Raw genomic sequence first — 21894 nt, 5'->3', positions numbered from 1 at the left:
ACCTATTCCTTTTAGGAGAGTGTTTCGATTACAGCCAATATGAGGATCTAAATTGGATCCATTCTTGTTTCAAAAGGAGGGTGTAGGAATTGCTGCAAGGCGATACAAGTGTGTATCACTGTCCATATACACAGACAGTTGGATGAAGAGGATCACCCATCCAGAGGGGACTTGGACACTGTTCCAGGCACTCTGCCTGGGTGCTCTAACAGCGCCCCTTTCCCTCTCTGGTGGCCACATGAGGAATGGGACTCCTCACTGGGCTCCACTGTGTCACATGGAAGGAAGTTAAAAAATTCAAATAGTTGTCAGGTGTGTGTGTGTGGGTGTGGGTGTGTGGGTGTGTGTGTGTATGCATGAACCAGAGCCACCTACCTTGATGGCAACAGAGAGAGCAAGATTTGCACCTTGGTGTGCCTTGGATCTCCCATCAGCACGGATCCCCCAGGCAAGTGGTGCACCCCTTGCTCACGGGTGCCACAGAAGGCAGATTTTGCTCTGTCCTGAGCTGCTGCTGCCCCATTGCAAGATCACCTCTCCTGTCATCAGCAAATGCAGCACTATCTGCTAGGAACTTGGAAGTTATAGGCATTTTATAGAATACGTAGAATTCTAAATTAATCAGGTTGTCATTCTCATACTTAGAAATGTTTTTATTAAATATTAAACTTCTCTATGAGACAAATAATATTAGTGGCTTTGTGCAACACAGTGGCATATAAAGTAAAAACAATTTAATGTGCACGAGAGGACAGCATTAAGTTACCCTTCATACTGGCCACCCAACCAGAATGATTACACATGGAAGAGTCACTTCATGCACAGTGCATCCCCAAGCAGAGGGGATAGAAGCCAGTTTCAAAGAAGCTGGCTTCAGAACCCAAAAGAGGACAAATTATTTGGCCTGGTGCCCCAATCACTTGCAAATGTCACTTTTTTTTCTTCCAGAAGCCAGGCCATCAACTCTTCACAGTGCATTGCCTTGTTATGCAAATGTTTACCTGGAAACAAGACATGGCTACCCTTCAATGAAAATAAAATTAAGGCCAGATTCTTAAAAAAATTTTTTTACTTTCCTCATTGACAGGGCATCCTTCCACATTTGAAAAAAAAGGGGTTTATGATGAATACTTTAAGTTTCCATTAATGGAAGTCTCAGATGTAGCAATAAGGCCAGCACGATCATTTTTTTTCTGGCAGTGGTTCCTGATGGCTTTGTAGATGGCAAAGGTAGGGATGGTCAAACTGGGCACTCCAGCAAGGATTACAATGATAGCGTACACCCAGGGGGGATATTCAACCTTCTCTGTTTTGGGGAACTCCTCCTGAAAGAGCAAACAACCAAGATGCAGCAAGTCATGAGGGGCAAATACCTGGGACCATGCACACATACAATAATTCAACAGATCAAAAATGTGATCAGGACATTGGCCAGCCATAATGGCACAACAGTCTGCCAATTCCATACCAGCTTCCAGCTCAAGGGTTTCCAGCCTCAGCTGTTTTGGGCTTATTTTTATTCTAAAATGATGTAAAGAAAATGGCATGAAAGCGGTAAGAGCCAGGAAGGGAGACTGGGGGACTGGAACACTTCCTTGGCACAAAGGAATGTGGGCATGGGGAGCCTGACAGGCCATCAGGGCCTTATGGTCAATCAGCCTTTTTGTGGGAAGGCTGAAATCAAAGGGTGAGGGATGGCCGAAACATTAATAAGAGGGAAGTGATGTTGCAAAAGAGGAGAAAAGGAAGCAGTCCCATTTCCATGCCTTGTGGCAAGTTTGCCAGAAAACTGTTTCAGATGGAAGATGAATATAATTGACAATGACTCTTGCATTAAAGAAGAATACTTAAAATAATTATAAATAAATATTTGGGTTTACACACTTACATAGCTTGGGTCCCAAACACTGTAGAGCAGTTCTTGGTTGACTTTCACCACAAAATAAAAGAAAAAGATAACTAACATAATGAGAGGACTGATGAGTCTCCAGGTAACCTGCCAGAAAATGTTGGGCTTGTGTCCAGTCATGAACTCAATATCCTTGTTAAACCTAGAAACAAAAAGCAGGAGGTTCAGACTTAAAAGCTGGCCAGGATAAGAGAATGCCTGCTCATAAACAGGGAAATCCAAACTACCCCTTACTGTGGTTCCCAGGAATTTGCTAATGTCAGTTTGAGACCAGAATTTACAAGATCGGGAGTTAGACCTCACTAGTTCAAATTAAGGCACAAATCATTGCAAGTTTGGAAAATTATTTTTGGAGATGTACTATCTTGGAGATGTCTGTGAGGCATATGTGAAATAGCTTCAACAGAAAAGAGTCATTGCAGATGGATTTTCCCCAGCACATATTGCAGTATTGCTTCACAGTTTTTTTATAAGTATCTCAGTACTGCATAAATTAAAGGGAGTGATACAATATTTAAAAAGAACAAAAGCAAATAAAAGTAATTTAATAATTATATTATAATATAATGTTTGCCTAATTTGAATATTTACCAGTTTTCTCAGGCTGAATAATGAAACATTTTTAAGCTTTACGCATTATTTAAAACACCTAAATTGTGTTATTTGGATAATTCATGGAACATGCAGTAGTCAGTGGGGCAAAAATATTTCCACAAGAAGAAACAAGCCCTACATGGAGATTGTTCAGTTGGTGCTTCAACTATGAACAACACACTGAATCCACTAGAATCTCAATTACTATGCAAATTTATTTTATCTTTTCATCCCTAACTTCTGAGATCTGGGTGTCTTAAAATCATGGAGCCCCATGTCCTGACTGCAGCGCATCTGCAGGTGTAGTTCATGTGTGTCATGGATAACACACATGCTCTCCTTCAAGCAACAGAGCTATCTTTCTACCAATGACCCTTTCTCAGAAAAAGGTCACAGAAACTCATCTGGAGCAGATAACACCACTTTTGGGCAGCCCTGAAAAGCTCTGCTCTCAAAGAGGGCTACAGTGGTGTGTACTGGCCAGGAACATTAAAGTTTGGTATGAGGCTTTTTTCTGAATCAAGCACAAACACTAACACTCACCTTGCCCCCACTTTATGGATTCAACCCATGCTTGTGTCCTGGGAATTATTTTAATTTACTTTGTAAGGAGTTCAGAGATCTTAAAGGGAAGGAAAAGCAATGCACATAGCCTTTTCTGTCCTTAACAAATTAAAATAAGCCTTCTTTCTCAAGAATACACAATCTAATTTACCTAACCTGATTCATGCTTCCTTGAGTAGCATAAAAGTATGGGAAATGGGTCACAAGGGCATTCACCCCACTGCCAGGAGCAGCAGCTGAATCTGGCAGAAGTTCAAGTAAAACTTGGTGATTGAATTCCCTGCACTTTATTTCACATTTCTTCTGTATTTATTACAAACATGATGTTGAAACTTGATTTATTACACCTGTAGAAAGTTGAGAGGATAATTTCTCACTGCTCCATCTGATAAAGTCCTGGATTTATCAGCTAAGAACGTATCTCAGTAGCCTGGATTTGCAAGCTGCTGTAAACTAATATCTGCAGCCTGCCTGGAGATCCCTGTGTTGGAGAGCATCATTTAGCACTCCCTGTAAACACTCCTGGGATATAACTCTGTGTTAAACTTCCAGCTCAGTGCCAACATGTGTGTACTTTGCTTCTGCTAATTAAACATTTAATGCAATGATCCTGAAGAAGAGTTATTATAAATATCACCATATTTAAAAGGCAAATGATCTATAGTGGCTTTTATGTAACTGTTGCAAGTATCTATGTTCTGATGCCTACTTTAAAAATAAATTATTTGCATTCATATTAATGCACTCCACTGATGCCTAATATTCTCTTGCAATATCTTAGGGATATATTTATTTTAACTAGTTCTTAAAGAGCATTATTTATTATAATGTATTAATAAAATGGAAACCTTTCACATACAAATTCTTAACAAGCATTATTTCTTTTCACTGAGACCTCTTAAAAAAACCTGAAACATATAAGCAACCCTAAATTATAGCTGCATAATTTCATTGATTTCTATAACAGAAATTCTGTGCACAGAGATGCAGAGAGATTGTAGCTACACAACAATAATCACTTTATGTATAGATATCAAGTAATGGTTAAGCTGTATTTCATACCTGTCTATTCCATAAATGTAGACGACTGAAAACATCTCACAAAATGCAATTATCAGCAGGGGAATAGAGCCAGCATAACCATCAAATAGACTCAGCCAGTAATTACCAGAATTCAGCACAAAAATGAAAGCTATCAAATAACACACCAAACAAACGAGACCTGTGGGGAAAAAAAACCAAAACCAACAGCACACTTAGGTGTGAAAGTGAAAGCAAAATGGGAAAGAAAAGTATTTCCCCAGTAGCTATAAAGCTTAAAAAGTAACTCTTGCAGCCTGAAGGCCACCACTTTTTTTTTAATGGCACTCTGGGGAGGCTGGCTTCTGTTTGGGTAAAACTCTCCTAACATTACACTGGTGGCAGATGTGACAAACAGAAGGGGAGAAAGCTGAGGAGAGAAAACAGGTCCTTGTCTCCATAGATGATGGGATAATGTTGCTCTGAGAGAAATCCTGCCTGGGTGAAGGACTCAGGTCCTCCAACTTCCCAGTGGAGGAGACAGTGGTCATCATGAGTGGGCTGATGGGCAGGCCTAAGGGTTAACAGCTGCCTGCAGGCTCAGAAGGAACTTCACGTGAGCTGCCCCACTGGGGAACATGAGAAAATCTTCAGTAGGTTATCTGGGAGTCTTAAGACCATTCCAGCTCAGAGGGTAGAAGTGAGATGGGCTGCTTTTTCAGCGCACAAGCTGCTCTCTGGGGAGGGTGGAGAGGCCACTAATCTCTAAAAATGCACTTACCAGTTATAAGTTCCTTAGGCAGTCTGGGGGGTAGAATCTTGAGATCTTGTAAAGGTACAAGCACACCTTCCATATTCCCAAACATAGATGACAAACCCAAGCAGAAGAGCATGATGAAGAAGAGGATGGACCACAAAGGTGAGACAGGCATTTTGGTGATTGCTTCAGTGAAGACAATAAAGGCTAGGCCAGTTCCTTCAGCTCCCTGGGAAATATTTAGGATCATTAACATCACACAGCACTTAAATTTACATTGGTAGTCACTAGACTTGGCAATTCAATAGTTACTATGCATTGCTACCATATTTGAAGTATCAATATGTTGAGGGTGTTAAACTTACATCATTCAGGAAAGTTTCCAGATCACAGGTTTCAAACTTGAGGGTTGCAAAAGTTGCTGGATCAGTCATGTTACACAGCTGCTGCATTTGTTCAAAGTTATCTTGGGTTACATTACCTTCTGGCAAATCGAATGCATTCATCAGAGTAAGAATATTTCTGGAAAAGTGAAATGTAAGTAATTTGAAATTATTAATTTGTAAGCATCATCAGGATTCATTTACATCATCAAACACATTATTAAGAGTACAATATGAAGATCGGATTTGACATTGGAAAGTCCACCAGATGTGCATGTGTGATTTTCTTTCTTCCAAGGTGAATATAACACTGTCTTTCATGGCATAGATGACTCTAAATGGATGGACACTCTAGGAATCTGTGCAGAATTTAGGTGCCTGTGTTAGCATTGCATTGTTAGCATAAACACCAGTCCCCAGACTGGGTGGTTTATGGGAATGTCTGAGTTGTCTGCAGCTGTGAATCATACAGTTTCACAGCTGAGTGTGGAGGAACTAGACTGGAAACCACAGAGTCTGACTGCCTGGGTAAAATGAGGCACCTCTGATGAGACCTGAGCTTTTGAGCTCTCCAGGAGGAAACCTAACACATAGCTAACACAGAAACAGGGAATATTACATTTGTGCCCTATGTCAGCAGGAAGAATAACATAAAATATCTTTATGTAGAAAATAAGGTGACTTAAACAATTATTACTTTCCATGGGATTTGTTCCACAAGATTCCATATTTTTATGAGTCATTCTGATGCCATGTGAGTCAAGAGCTGCAATTATTCAGAAATTATAAATCCATGGTCAGCAGGCTAACAGAGCTGCCTCAGCCAAACACCTGCATATTCTGTGGGGTTTTTTTTCCCCAATAACTCACTTGTCAAAACAGTCATCATATCTTGCTGTGGCTCTGAATCCAATGATGGAGTATATGACAGTGGCAGCATAGATGGATGTGAAGCCATTGATCACTGAAACGATCACAGCATCCTTCTCACAGTTGTTGCTGCAATTCAAAGAGAAGAAACAATGGATGTCAATCACATTCCTAAAATAAATAGTAAAACTGGCTACCAAGACTTAAGAAAAAAGTAGTCTAGGATGCATAGGTACATCAGTGTACTCCCGAAAAGCACACAAGTAGTGCTGTTAGATTTAGTAAACTAAAACTTGGTGCCTTAAGCAATTTAATATCTATGGGTTTGGTTTCTTTTAGTGGTTTTTTTCCCCTTCAAATAACCTGTTCATAAGGCATAATTGCCTGAGCTGTTTTCATGTTTGATTCATGGGAAGTAAAGTATGAGGAGCAAAAGAGTCTCCTCCTTTTCAAGCTTGTCATGGATGTGTGCAGAAACACATTGCCATGGGCTGTGTCTTCACTGCTGGTGTATTTTTTTGTGCTGCAAGGTGAAAGGTTTGGGCTTGAATCCAATTATCAGACACGACAAGTGAGCACAAGTTCACTTTTCATAGCACTTAGGTATGGTGAAATTGCAGTAGTCAAGAGCACTTCAGAACAGTTTTGTTTGACTGTTGAACAAAAGATGGTTCAAAATGTTCCCAAGTTTTGGAAGAACAATGTAACATTATGCTGAAAAGATGGGACGAAAAACTCTTTGTAGAAATGCCTCTGCTGCAGGCACTTCTTGGTAGTGTGCTTGTGCTAACACGAAGAATTTGCAGAGCCAGAAACAGACTTTCATCTGAGGGACAACATAAAATATCAATATTAAATTAGTTAATCATTGTAAGAGAAGACTGTAAAACTGCAGATAACTCATTTGTCCTGGGCAAGAAAGGGGTATTGAGATATTGAGATAAACTTGATGTTGTCATATTTAATTTTCTGAACCTGTTCAAGAGGCGAGACAAGCTTGTCCAACCAAGACCTATCACACTGTGTCCTTTCCCCATTTATAGCATTGGAAATAGGCATCTCCTGGATGTAGGACATTGAACGGAAATTCATTGCTGTAGTCTTGTGTCAGTTTTTGCAATGTAACATGAGATTCTCAATGACAGGCTAGAAAAACATTTCTTTCTTTTAGAGAAAGTAAGATGCTCAAGCTCCTTCTCATTATGAATTAGTGCATCCTTGACAGCATTGAAACTTTATTGTATTTTCTGATGTTTTTGTACTGCCAAACCATCAGGGGCAGGCTCACTGACACCTGGCCCAGCTGGTGCTGGCTGCAGGTGGCCCAACACCACAGGGTAACACTATGGAATTTGCATGGGAATTTTTTTACTTATATTCCTTGGGAGTTTGGTGACTTTGTTCAGTTCCCCCCTAAAGTCATGAATCATTGAGCATTGAACGAACATGGCCTGAATGCAACTGCCCCATGTGTTGGGAAACCCAGAGGACACTGCTCCATTTCTTTGTGTCTTTTGGAAAGGTGGATGCTCCCAGGTCTGAACCCATGGCTGTGGGACATTGACTTGGACCTTAGGCAGGGCTTGACACCTCACATTGAGACTTGCAGACACAAAAAATTCCAGGCGATCTTTTCAAAAACACCTGAAATCAAGAGTGGCGGCAAGGAACTTCCTCAGTGACTGAAATGCTGCTGTGGATAATTGAACCCAAACCAAAACTGAAACACACCTCTCTGAATGCATGACCAAACCACATATCCAAAACTTAATTCAAAGATGTTTATCAAAAATATTAGGCTTAGCAAATGCCAGACAGTTTTCCTTTCAAGAATTCTGAAGGGATGGCAGGCACCAAGAGGCATTGGTGGTTGCTGCAATATTTTATGAGGGAGAGTGTAGAATATAGTGCTGCATCATGATTTGCAGGCTGGCTCAGTCTCTGGGAGATGGGATTTCTCACTTCCTGGCCCCAAAGCACACATATAAAGGAATTGAATTTTAATTTCAAGATTGGATATATCTCTTCATTGCAAACCTAAAGTTTTAAACTGTGTTCTGTGAATTGATTTGAAATATGTGCTTTACGACCTGCTCTGAGACCAAGGGCATCACCATACACTGAGGACTCCCAGACAGGAAACTCCTGCTAATCAGCTGGTGCTGGGCAGCCAGCCCCCTTCTCCCATCCTGCATCACCACAGCTTTCTCTAGGAAGTCAGCCAGAGCAGGGACCTGAAATCTTGGTTTGGGAGGGCTAGGAGCAGTCAGAGGAGATGCACCTTACATGTCTGAGGAGAGGCTGTCCCAGTCCCAAGTAGCACAACAGCAGGGCAAAATAGAGATGGTTTATTTGAAAGAATGAAATATTCATATAAAATTTGGGTTTTGCCTGGCTACTTACTGAACAGAGTTGTAACTGGAGAATGAAATGAGGCCTCCAAAGGCCAGGGAGAAGGAGTAAAACACCTGAGCTCCTGCATCCAGCCACGTCACTGGGTTCGCCAGCTCACTGACCTGAGGCATCAGACACACAGCTTTAAGCACATCCAACATTGCTATTTAAACTGAGTATGAGATTTAAAACAACAATTAAAACAAGAACATTAACCATGCAAGACTCACTGTTCTTGAAGAATTTCAACAAATAGGTCAATATTTTTGTCAAACTTACTTTTTTTTTTATAAAAGAAAACCTATCTGAAGTTTTTATGTACGTATTTTGAAAATTGATTAAAAAAATGCTCTGCATAGCTGACAGTTTTCATGTCTGGTTTCAGAAAAGGTGTTTATTACTAAGCATTAATAATGATCATTCAGAGATCTGCTTATGGAAAATGATCCCTCTTTTAATTTTGTTTAAATACTGTTATATTATTAAACCATTCTCTTAGTTTTTTTTTGTTTATAGGGCAATTAGGTGGGTTCTACTCCCAAATACATGATTTATGCTTTAAATTTAGGTTGGTTCTTAGGCAGAATACAAGAAAATAAATCAAGGCAAATAAATTACAACCCCACTGCTGTGTGATGATCATTCAACTCGTTAGAACAGCTTTTGATGGAGGATGGAGAGAGAGATAAAATCTTTGTGTACATGTACACCCTTTATATCCAATGCAGAGGATTTGCCTCACAGAATCAAGGTTTTTTAAGGTGCCTGAGAAAAGCACTGGAGAGGACTAATTTTCAGTCAGTTGTTAATCACAGAGAGGACTACAGCATGTTTCCCTGAGCAATGGGCCAAGCAGTGGCTTACATTAGGGGTGAAGAGATACACAATTCCGTTGGTTGATCCCTTCAGAGTCAAGCCACGGATCAGGAAAATGGTGAGCACCACGTACGGGAGAGTTGATGTCACATACACAGCCTGCACCAAAAAAAAAAATAAACAAACCACTCAAATGAAACGAAATACTTGAATTTTTTTTAAAAAGTGAAGAAAATAGTGAAATAATCGAGGTTTGGTCATTATCAATAATGGCAAGTTTCAAGGGAGTGACAATTAGCATACTACAATAATAAATGATCAATGAAATTGTATTTGTGGTACATTTGGATAATAAATACTTTTTTAGCAATAGTAGTCTATTTAAGAGAAATTGTCATTGTTGAAATTCAACTCAAATCACTCAAAAGCAGCATCAGAAATAATGTACACCCTAAGACCAGACTGATGCAAGGATGGACTCTCAGGACTTTGCTGGGAAGCAGAAGGTTGGCCACTCTTTTGTAGAGATAATATTCAGGACTTGCACAAACAAAAATAAATCTGTATAGGTATGTTTTGAAGAGAATAGCTATAATAAAAAGAGAGTCCCTTGATCTTGCATTAAAGATTAATATTAGTGTTAAAGTCATAATACCTAAAAATGTGTTACTAGGACATGTAAGGACAAGGAAGACTCACAAAAAGTTGATCACAAAAATCTCCACGTAAATCAAATCAAGCCAGATTCCATTTCATTCATCTTTGTTCTTCAAAAAGCAGACCCAGTGATGACACAAAATTTTGGACATGCTTTCACTCAAAAACCAGACAGCTTCTACAGCATTATTAATTCTGTATAAATAAGGGATCACAACAGCATGATTAACATCATCTCATTAAAAGCTCCCCCAAGACAGAGTACCTTTCCTGTTGTTTCAATGCCTCTGATTGTGCACACGTACAGCACACCCCATGCACATGTTAAACACAGCAAGAGCCACCACTGGATACTGCCAGAATCCTCAATGGAAGTGGAGATGTTCAGTGTTTCTCTGTACCAGAAGTAATCTACAGGAGAGCTCTTGGCACACTCTTCTACATAATCTGTAACCACAAAATGCTTGTCATTCTGTACGTCTTTTATTTGCTTGGGGAAAAAGAAGCTAAATAATTAATATCAGTGTTTTAAATTGTACCACTTTATGCCAATAGATTTGTTGTTGGCAAATTTTCAGATTTTTGGAGGCTAGTTTCATGGCAAAATGAGAGATTTGAAAGACAGCTGTTTAATAGGTATTTTAATACTGTGGCTCTTCTCCTCCCATACTTCCTTCAGCAATATTTCTTCTTCTGTTCTGTGGAGCATTGCTCAAGGTCTTGTCAGCTCAAGTTGAATGCCCAGCTCCCTACATTCTGCTGGCCTGTGCAATATTCTGCCCTGGCCTGCCCTTATATGAGGCTTTCCATGCCTATTCTGGGAGCAGAGGGGCAGAGCACTCTGAACTGCTGCCCACAGACCCAGCAGAAAAACCTTCTTCACACAGTGTCATGCAGGGCTGACTATGGAAAACAAAGCTGCTGCCACCAAGCAGTCTCCAAAGAGATGTAGACTTGTCATACTGAGAGGTACAGGCATTTCAAATGGATTATGCTTTTTTTTCCCCCTTTTCAATGTGCTAATGGAGAGCTGTTGAAGAGATGGAAGAAAAGCATTGCTTAAATCTGGAAAATGTTAATGTTTATACTAGATCTGCACTCAGTGAATATTCTGTATATGAACACATCTGTCAAAATCAACCATGACGTTTCATAAAAGAAACCAAAATTTCCCTCAAAGATTTTGTGCTGGCCACATTTTATTTCATGTGAATTTATACAAAACACAAGTATCAAATAGTGCAACGTGCCTGACAGGACTGCCATGCCTTACTGCAGTTTCACAGAAAGGCTCATTTAAAGTAATTTTTAGAAACAGAAATCTGTGCTGTGCAACAAAATAAAATGTTTTATAAAATATACCTGTTCTGTTGTCATTGAGAGGACAGTTACTCCATGGCAGGGGTTCTTGGAAGGAGTTGAAGAAATACCACATCACCCAGGCAATAATAGTATTATAATATAAGCCCACCAGGAAAGATACAAACATTGATGCTATGCCTGAAAAAAATATCAGAACACTCTGTAAATTGCAAAAGTCTTGTCTTCAAGATATATCAAAGTACATGGTATCAAAGCCAACCTCTCCCTCCTCCCCAGCCACATTTTGGATGTAGATTTATCAGTATGGATTTTTTGCCTGAAGGTTGGACAGGTGAGTCCTACGTAGAGTTACATCCTAAAAACTCTTTGAGACTGAAGGTGATGCCCACTTAAGAGCCAGCTCTATGAGAGGACTAATTCCCTACAGACACCACACAATCCTGTTCACAGCATTGCCTGCTGATATCCAGGGAGTCTGGGATGCTGGGCACATGTAAAGCTCAACTGACTTGGGATTTTGGTTGAATGAGACTGAAATATCTCCTCCTTCCACAACATCCCTGCAAAGTCAGCAGGGGTGGTGTTGAACAGGATGGACGGCTGCCAGGAGGCACAGTCTGTGACCAGGTACAGAATTCACACTGGTATCTGTCCTCTTCTGCCTGTTCCCAAGTAATCAACCTCTGGTGACTTCTCTGGCAGACAGTAAATGCTAATCATTAGCTCCTGAGAGCTCCTACGTTCTAAAGACTCTTGAAAAATTCCAGATGCAATGAACAATTATCTTTTGTAACTGATTTACAAATGCAGTGGGTGCCAAAGCAGTCCTGTTTCCTCCCTTTCAAGTGTGTGGTTGAGGTTGGAAGGGATCTCTGGAGGTCACCTGGTCCAACTCCCTGCTCCAGCCCGGCCACCCAAGGTTGGTTGCCCAGGACCATGTCCAGGCAGGCTTTGAGTATCTCTGAGAGACCCCAGAGCCTCCCTGGGCAGCCCATGCCAGTGTCTGCTCACCCTCACCACTTTTCCTGATGTTCAGAGGCGTTTCCTGTGTAAGGAGGCAGCTGTGGAGATTTTTATGCTGCGTGCATAATGCTGCTTGTACAACATTTTCAAATGGATTATTATACTCAGAAGTTTGGTACAGTGGTGAAGAAGAGTTTTCTGCAAAATACTGTTTCTGTGGCTTATGGAATGGCAACTCTCAGATGCAAAAAAGTAAAATTAAGTGGAGCTGAGGTCTATCAGATAAAGATTCAACTAATATTTATCCACAGAACGGTTACAGAACAATTTTTGGCACACCTAAAGATTCATCCTAATGGTAAAAACAGCCAGTATGGATAATACAGAAAATATCTCTGAGGCCAGAAATTGGTCTCAGATTAGGGAAAGGTTTTAACAGGATCCATGGTACTTGGGAAGGTGAACACAAAATTGTCATTGTGCTTTATCATTAGTTTGACCATGCCAATGGAGAGTTAGGAAGAGGAGAAAACGAACAGATCCTGAAATCTCTTACGGCACATCAAAATAAAACCCAGTAGATTTGTTTTTTAGATCACCAATTCAGAGACTTGTGCTTTCTCAGGCAGCTTTTTGACTTACCAACCCCTTTCAGGGTGGGGTGGATAGAGCTCCATACACCCACACTTCCTTTCCTCAGCCTTTGACCAATGGCAAACTCAAGATGAAGCAGGGGGATACCCTCCAGGACTAGCAAAATCAGGAAAGGGATCATGAAGGCTCCTGGAATGGATAAGAAAAATAATGATTCCAATCAGTGAGGTACTAAAACAAAACAAAACCCTTAGGTTTATAAGATTTGATAAGCAGACCTGTAAGCAACCTGTAAGAACTTTTGACATGATAAGCAACTGTAAGCACCTTTGTGGAAACCCTCCCCAGTTTTCTGAGCAATGCTTTTCCTGATTGCCCAGGCAGGGCACTCAGTTACATCTGTAGCTTCAGGCAGGAATTCTTATTCTTCCCAAGAGACACACATAAACAGAAATTACACACTCTCAAGGTTAAAATTTGAAAAAGCTACCTTTGTATTGCAAGTGGAGGAAAGATAGCTACTCTCCTGGAATGACTTCGTCTTTTTTTTTTCCCTGCAAAAAATTATGGTTTTATAGCTGTGACTCATGCAAAGTGTATGAAATAGTTGAATGAACTAAGCAAAGTACCCCTAAATATTAGGCAGGAGCCTTGGGCTGTCTGTCTGAAACAACCGGAAATTCTTGGCATCTGTGTTCAACAATGTTCAGGTTTGATTAGAAGACATCTGAAGTGCAGGGTTCAAACCCTGTTAATGATGATAAAGTTGGTTAGTATAGGACAAGTATTCTTAATTTTTTCCTGAACAAGGTGTACCTTGGATATGGGAGGTACCCCAGAGCACCACACTGCACTGTAAAAGTGCAGAGTCAAATGCTTGAATATTGCTGCACATTAGAATTATGGTTATCTGTCATCACAAAATGGCTTTATCTTCCTAATCTAAATAGGAGCAATTAATCTGGGAACAATGAAGAGAATGTAGACCAGAATGTTAAGGGTTCAGGTCTGAGTATTTACTGACTTTTTCTTCATGTGTGCAATGAAAATCAGATAGCAAGTGAAAGAGGAAATCTGAAGAATGAAAACCGTTCCAGAAACTGAAATTTACTTCCTGGAGATGCCAAGCTATCAAGAAAGCTGGTGAGCTGTGAGAACACAGCACACCTTTTTAGTTTTTTTCCTTTCTTCTTTTTGTGTCTGTGCAAAGGCAGTCATGGGACCTCTTTAGCTGACTGCTCTGTCATAGATAATGTTATGCTTAAAGACTTCTACAGCATCTTAATAAAGGGAACTCCATAAGCACATGGAGGAAATCCCCTGAGGCTGATGGAACGCTCTTGCCATGTCCACCACAGAAGATGGTTCAAGTCTGAGAGTCCTGCAGCAAATTTTACACACTGTGCTGTCAACGGGGAGAGCTGTGGTGTTGGGACTGTGCTGCTGCTGAATCTCCCTGACTTGGAGCGAAAGCCAGGTCTGCCCAGACTGCTAGAACTGTGTGAGTGGAGGTGAACTGTGCACTTTAGGGAGAAAAAATGGATCCTAAATCAGAATATCAGCCTGCCTGCTGTCTGCTGAAAGCAAAAGGTTCAGACTACCTTTGAATGCTTTCTAAAGCTGCTTAGAAACAGCCTGATCTTCCCCCTTTCTGCCAACTGAGATGACAGCTATCAAAAAAGATTTTTCTTTGATAGGTATGATAAGGAGCAACTGGTCATAGCTTGAAAAGACTATAAAGGTTGTACATTTCCTTCTTCAATAAGATCTTTGACCAAGGATATAATTTCTAATCAAGTCCTCAAGTGATCTTACTGACACCTGACCAAAAAAGGTGATGGGACTCCATTAGGAGCACCTCAGCTGAACTACCTGCCGGTCCATGCTTGGGTTTCAAGCCGTGATCCAAAATCACTGCAAGCTGAGTTTCAAAGGGTGACAAGGACTTATCCTCAGGGCAAATGGGGAGTGTTTGGATCAGGTAGCTGTACAGATCCATCTCCTGGACTTGACTGTTACTGTTGCCCAAGAAGGGCTTTACCAGAGAGAATTGAGAGTGTGGCGTAGCAGGGACCCGTATGGCATCCGAAAGAGAAAGTAACAAGAAAAGATCCAGATGAGGCATCCACACAAACTCTGCAGAGTCAGGTTTCAGACTCTTATGAGGTGTCTTGCTTGAGACAGAGAGAGAGAATACTCTGGAATTTAAAACTGCTGGTATAAACACAATGATTGTGTCCTTCCCTGATTTTACCCTCATGAGAGCTCCTGGTCAGAGTGTGGCACGAAGGAAACTGTGTCAGGCTGGCATGGGGCTGGAGCACAGGGCACATTTATGGCTGCTTGCACTTCCATGCACTGTAAGCAACTCTGTCATTGTGAAAGGCCAGACTCCATCTGTGGAGGTTGTCCCACTGAGCCTCCCATCGGGAGGGGGAGGATGGAAAGGAAGCCATCAGGACGTAAGGGGATGGAATGCAACAGTGAGGAAGATCTCATTGCATACACTGCAAAAATCTTGCTTACTACGAAAACAAAAGTAAAACAGTTATGAGAAGTGTTATTCACAGAGGGTGGAGAATCAGCAGAGAACAAACTATTTGAAGCCAAATTTGCATGCACTAATCTAATCAGATGAACAGGGGCCCTTAAGTGCACACCACTGCATGTTCCAGCACGGCTAAGGAAGTCCATAAAAACAAAATGGGACAAGCCTTTAGAAACTGAAAGGACAGTCAGTTCTTTGCAGTGACTGAGTCTGACACAGTTTCAGTGAGTCCCAGAACTTCTGCCAACATGGACAAAACCTTTGCACTGTCAGCAGTGATGCCAGGCACAGGTGGATGAGGAGTCCATTGCCATTTCTGGCTTAGATGCCTTCCAGGTGACAGTCAACAAAGCATGGAGAGAGGGCTGCCCTGTTTCATCTGACAGCAGTACCTCCTGCAGACAGTAAATTTGTAGAAGTCCCTGGAGCAATGGGAAACAGAGGAAAAAACCTTGTTTTGAAAGAGATCCTAGGTACTCAAAAATTGGAATAAGTCCTATATGTTTCACAGGTTTGTGACATGGAAATACACAGTCAGACAGACATGAGTCAGGAATTGCCTGCTTCAGCACTGACACCATTTGTAACAATATCTCCACTAAGACCACAATGCTAAATTTGAATCTGCAACTAGGGGAGTTCATTTTCCTCAAAACCAGGGTGGATCATCATAGTTCACTCTTCCCTGGCATTACAAAAGAGCCACTTTTCTCCAAAGTGCGACAGCAGCAGCCTGAGGCTCCCAGATCTACCACAGAGCTGCTCCACACTAATGCAAGGCTGTTCTTGCAAGGACTAAATGGTCTCCTGAGAAGAGGATGTAGCTGAGATGGGAGAAGTGAGGAAAAAAATAAATGAGATACTCTTCTTCTTGGAGATGACATCCACATAATCCTTTTCCTGAAGAGATAGACTGACAGAGAAGGAGAGGAACAGTCAGCATAGTTGGAAGTTTAACAAACATCTCTACAAATAAATAATAATGAGTCCTTCAGTCTTTGACTAACAAAAAGTATGTCTCAGTTTTTCTTCTGGCTTTCCTCTGAAATGTTTTCAATTTGTCAGTCTACATTTTTACAGTAGTAACTGGGTTTTAATGCAAGCAAGATGAACCACTCTGATTTTAAAAATTGATAATTTTTTAGTAAGAAGGTTTTTTGTGTGTGGCTAAATGACATGCTGTATAGAACTCTGAGAGTACTGTGTCTTTAGAGCTACCATTGGCAACCATCTTCAATAAAAATATCTTTTCTGGTGCACTAATCACTTTTCAGTGATTAGTCATTCACCCTGATGTGTGGCATGTGCATTTTGAATAGCATTTTATGCATTTGAAACTACCAATATTTAGCTGTAGGAATATTGTTATATTTTCAAGAGAAATAAAACTATAGCTCTCAATGATATATAACACTTTTCTCTTTCTTGGGTTCTTTGGTTTCTAGGGTTCGATTCTAGCAGCCAGCTCAGAAATCCATCTCTGTTGCATTTTCCTTTTCTCTCATTTTCTCCCTAACCTGTCTGAAAGAAGCTATAATGGAAAAACAATAATTTGGCTTGGCAAAGCTGCCGTATAGAATCATAGAGTCATTATGGTTGGAAAAGGCCTCTGAGATCATGGAGCCCAATCACCAATCACAGTGCCCATCACTGCATCCTGTCCCCAGATGCCACACGCACACACCTTTAGAACACTTTCAGGTTCACACAGGACACAAAAAAAAATAAACTAATACTTTTTAAGCTGCCACAATTTTATGATCCTAACAAATGAACCATTGATTTGAAAACAGACACTGTATATATGCACACAAACAATGATTGATGTTCTAGTCTGAAAACCTTGCAACTGAGCTATTAGATTCTCATCCTGTTTCAATACTGCATTTCAAAACAAATAATATTTGGTTTGAACATCTGTATAGCTGTTATTTCCTCTCTAATCTAAGAGCTTCTTTTGTCAAAATTTAAAAAATCATTACTACTTGCACACAGTTCATCACAAAGGGAAGGCAGGCAGACTTCAGATGGAGATATTTTACTATACTAACATATTCTGAGACCTCAATTATAGCAACATGTTATTTCATCAACTGCTAAGTGAGGAATTGCTGACATCATTGCTGTCCCTTCTTTCAGTGTGGCATGCAGAGAGATAAAAAAGTTCTGCCTCATGCAGTGGCAAAGTTTCCATATGCGAGCTGTAGAGTTAGAGACTTTTTTTAAAATCAATGGTTTAAACATTAAATAGGCATCTTCTTTTTTATAATGGTCATCAGGGATAAAATGAAAATGTTTAACAGTTGATTAAATGACATGTTGCTCCATAAAGATTAAACAAAAGCTATCAGCAATGTCAGAGACAGCTATCAAATGAAGGGAAATTTCAATCTCATTAAGCTGGTGAAACCACTGAGGCAAACACCACACCTTTTACATTGTGTGCATATTGAACTCTATTTTGCCTTTGGTAATGATGGATTTGACAACTTTTAAGACATTAAAAGATAAAATGTGCTTTGCTTCGCTAGATTTCACTGGAGTAAATTTTCCATTTTAAAAAATATAAACTCATTATCTATGACAACAAAAGTAAGTAAATTATGTAACTACCAATTTATTTTTGTGTATTTGGGTATCTCAATGTGAAAACGTTAACATGGTGCTGTGCTTAGGAAGAAGCAGCTCTTAAATAATTCCAGATTTAAGTTCAACATCTGAAAATAAGCATTACTTATAAATACAGTGTTCCTAACTGTCTTCACTGCAGACAATTTGCAGAGGAAAAAATCCACCTTTTTTGAAGTCCAAGTACCACAATGGGGTAAATTTTATGCTTTACTTTCCATTTATGTTTCATAAGGAATGTAACATGTACAACCACTGGTTCACAAAGTAGGTGGACATCCAGTCTCATTCAGGAGTGTCTTTGGCTGTAGTACTCTCCACACCATTGCTACCAGACCTCACCCATCCAAAATGACCCAAACATTCATCCATATAGTCAAAAAGAAAGACGTTTAGATAGCCAAGCCAATATTTAGAAATTAGAAACAATTTTCAGGAGACAGTCTATGTAACCTTGAGTGACTTTTTCACATCCACTGCAGATATTTCCAGCACAAAATATAGCTGGTTGGTTAGTGGTTTTTTTGGTTTTTTATTTAATGTCTTAATTGGCAACCATAATCCACCATCATATCCAATGTGAGCTTTAGGACTCTAAAATAATCACTCCAGGAACAATCCAAGGAGGAACATAATCCCTGTTTCCAGTGGGAGAGCAGGAACAGGGATTCCTGCTGCTCTGCACTCAGGATTCAGTGAAGACATATCTTGAAGACACAAAGTGTGAGGACAAACACCATCCAGGGTAAAGGCACTTGAACTACTGGGGCAGAACAGAGTTTCCTCAGTGAGCTCATGTTTGCCTTCTAGTGGATAATTTGGAAGAAGGTGCATAATGTTACAGTTTTACCCTGCTCTGTTATAGGGGCACATCTGTGCCCCTGAGTGGACCACACAAATCCAAAGATGAATGAATCACCTTGGCCGACATGTTGAGGGGTAAAGACTAAGGCAAAACTTGCCCAAAATGTGTAGTAAACACACACTTCCAGCTGGATGTGGGTGAAGCTGCTTAGAGGGAGCACAACTGAGGCTGGGTGTCATACACAGTGACTACCACAAGCATCCTATTCTGGAGTGGTTTTGTGGTGTCAGGGAGTTTCCTTCAGCAATCTGACAGCTGCAATCCCAGATGTTGCAGTGCTGCCTCTACTGGGTGCTTGGTATGCTGCAAACACAGCTGAATGGGAATTAGGGATGCAGGAGCCACAAAACCTCATGGGGCAGAAACTGTCTCAACACCAAAATATCTTCAGAAATAAGAACTTTGAGATCTGTTTTTACAATACAAATAATCATGTGTTCAAATTCAAAGGCATCCATCCAAAAAGCAGGCAGTCCTTTTTTTTCTTTTTTTCTGATTTAAGGGAGAAGCTCGAGAACAGAAATTGTCTTGGGAGGCGGACAGTGGTGGCAAGAGCTGGATTTAGACCTACCATGAGAGGCTGAGGTATACAGCAGAGGAGGAGGAGGAGGGATTGCACAACAGCTCTCCATCCTTACGTGTGATGAAATTAGGGAATCCTTTCTAAAAGTCACAGGAAGGCATTACTTGTGTTTCTTGATATGAGTCACAGCATTTGGTGCTGTGCAGAAGAATATTAGAGAAGGCAGCAAGTCTAGCTAGAAGGACACACATCTGTGTATTAGCTTATAATTCCTTTGCTATGTGCTCCCTTTCAAATTCTGCCTAAAATTTGAGTGAGAGAGTCCCAGGGGAAAAAGAACCCAGGGTTAACTGCTGTCAGTGTTCCTGACAGTGTTTCCTGAGAAAGAACAAGTTACAGGATGATGAGAAAGAAAGAGCATTGCTGCCAGAAGACTGACACACACACAAGAAATTCATAAATCTTCACTGACATCAGTGATAAAACCATGATCCATACCACGTTCTTTGCATTTGTTGGGTGCTTGCTTTTCAGCTGCATTTCACATGACTAGAACACAAGAGAAATAAAGACCAAAAAGCAAGGAAGTGCCTATAAATGTACCCTGGAAAACAGGGCATGTCCACTTTCTAAAACTAAGTTTAAAAACCTGGGAAGCCAATGCGTGCCATCAGTTCTGGAGATACACATCCACTTTTTTCAAATTACAAATCTCAAATATAGAAACACTTCTGATTGTGCATGTGCTGTAACTTTTTTGCTACAAGACCTGACTCTGCTGAAAATGACCTCTAGTTTGCACTGCAAACTTTAAACATCAGCCCATGTTAGAGAAATCATAATGATAAAAGCATCTCTTCTTGCAACTGTTATTGTCCCTGAGTCTGTGTGAGCAACTCCCCACAGAGCCCTCAGTTATTCCTACTCTAACAAGGAAAGCAATTTTGAAATATCTTACCATGCACATGTAAAAGAATATTACTTTGAAATACTGTTCCTTAAGCCAAAATTTTTGTTTCAAGACCAAATATTGCAAAGGAACAAATACATTTTACACATATTCCAGAGTGAAAAATGGCCAATAACCAGATAGCAGACAAAAAAGTCAGTAAGAAAATGAAAAAAAAAAAGTTGTTGTATAATATTTAAGCAATGGTTCAGCTTAAAGTTACCTTTCAAAACAAACAGCAAAAGAAAACAGAATTTCTAACATGGTCATTCAGTCCTCACCTAAACCTTCAGGAGTTTCAGTAAATGATGCAGTAAATAATATATGCTTGGATTTTAAATGACTTAATAACACCAACTAAACAAATATTTTTAATGTTGACTTCATTCATGCTGTTAATCCTAGCACAAATTATACAAACACTAACTCTACAGGTCATACATGGATCAGTCCAAGCCCAATGAAAAACCTATTCTAAAAAGATCATTCGGTATCATGAGCAGAATCATAGTCCCAAGTAGTTTATTAATGTTTTAAATACACACTCTCTCTCTATATATTTATGTATGGAAAGCAACATTGGGTTTAGATTGAGAAACTAAACTATGTACATGATGGTGGAAGACTCACTTGTTCAATCCTTTGTCCTGAAATCAAAACAGACCCTTCATTTTCTTTCATCAGTAACCTGACTTCAGTGTGTGATCATGACCTGTGAAATTACCTTCTCTGTCATACAGTCTTCTACAGAGATCATCCCTGCTCTTACAGCACCTGAACAGTTCTAAACATATTCCATTATTTGCTTGCCAAAAGAGAGATTAAACCTGGTTTATACCCAAAGTTAAGTTAGTTAAAATGTATTAAAGACATACCTCCTCCATGGCTCTGACAGAGATACGGGAACCTCCAGACATTTCCCAAGCCCACACAAAACCCTACACAGGTCAGCATATACTGTGCCTTGTTGTCCCATTTTGGTCTGGAGTCTGCCTCTTCTTTCTCCAGGACCTCAAGTTCAGCATGGGAAGGTATCCTGTCCTCCAGGCCAGGATTGGGCAGCTTCAGCTTTACCATGTTTTAAATTTCCTGCCTGAAAGTGCTGCCAGTGAGGGATAATGAGAAAGGCAGCTTGTCAGAACCCTGCTCAAAAAGAGAGCATCTATTTGCTGTCTTCAGCTATATATACTGAACCTTTGGCACTGGACTTGTAAGTGCAGGCTTGTGGTAAAAAGAAGCGTCAGCAAATCATTCAATTGACCAAGTCAGCTCTGACACTTATTAATGCTTTATCTGCCAAGGTTTTATGGAACAGTCTGTTCATCCAGTGGAATACATTGATTTCAGCTAATGTAATTCGGGAGATAATTTGGCTATAAACCCTAATCACCTGTAAGGATATGTAACACCCCTTGCCACTCCCTTGTTTAAACTCACTTAAATACAAATATAGCTCTAGCAAATGAGGAATAGTGGGATTCCACTGGCCTCAGACTAAATATGGAGATTTCATATCATTTTTTATAGGGGAGATAAA

At 40.2% G+C, this 21894-nt stretch overlaps 1 protein-coding gene across 1 annotated transcript; it reads right to left on the bottom strand.

Moving 5' to 3' along the window:
• Window positions 1-1087: 1087 nt before the first annotated feature.
• Window positions 1088-21514, bottom strand: SLC6A19 (solute carrier family 6 member 19). The gene is made up of 12 exons (XM_030971544.1): window positions 21233-21514; window positions 12893-13033; window positions 11327-11464; window positions 10230-10411; window positions 9356-9466; window positions 8501-8613; window positions 6098-6226; window positions 5210-5366; window positions 4869-5073; window positions 4130-4289; window positions 1889-2051; window positions 1088-1325 (listed from the first exon to the last, which is right to left on the bottom strand). The coding sequence occupies exons 1-12, from the start codon at window positions 21432-21434 to the stop codon at window positions 1119-1121; spliced, it is 1908 nt and encodes a 635-aa protein (XP_030827404.1). The 5' UTR covers window positions 21435-21514; the 3' UTR covers window positions 1088-1118.
• Between the last annotated feature and the right edge of the window lie 380 nt (window positions 21515-21894).

Source organism: Camarhynchus parvulus, chromosome 2 (genome assembly GCF_901933205.1).
Source record: "Camarhynchus parvulus chromosome 2, STF_HiC, whole genome shotgun sequence".
Classification (NCBI taxonomy): domain Eukaryota; kingdom Metazoa; phylum Chordata; class Aves; order Passeriformes; family Thraupidae; genus Camarhynchus; species Camarhynchus parvulus.
Note: the sequence above shows the minus strand (reverse complement) of the source record. Positions and strands in the feature narration are given on the sequence as shown.

Bases quoted from the DNA above. Each gene is read 5' to 3' on its own strand.
- SLC6A19 (XM_030971544.1), bottom strand. From the start codon at position 21,434: ATGGTAAAGCTGAAGCTGCCCAATCCTGGCCTGGAGGACAGGATACCT. The intron at 13,034-21,232 runs GTATGTCTTTAA...TATCCATTCCAG, and splicing joins CTGTCAGAGCCATGGAGGAG to GAGCCTTCATGATCCCTTTC. The intron at 10,412-11,326 runs GTATATTTTATA...TTGTGGTTACAG, and splicing joins TCTCAATGACAACAGAACAG to ATTATGTAGAAGAGTGTGCC.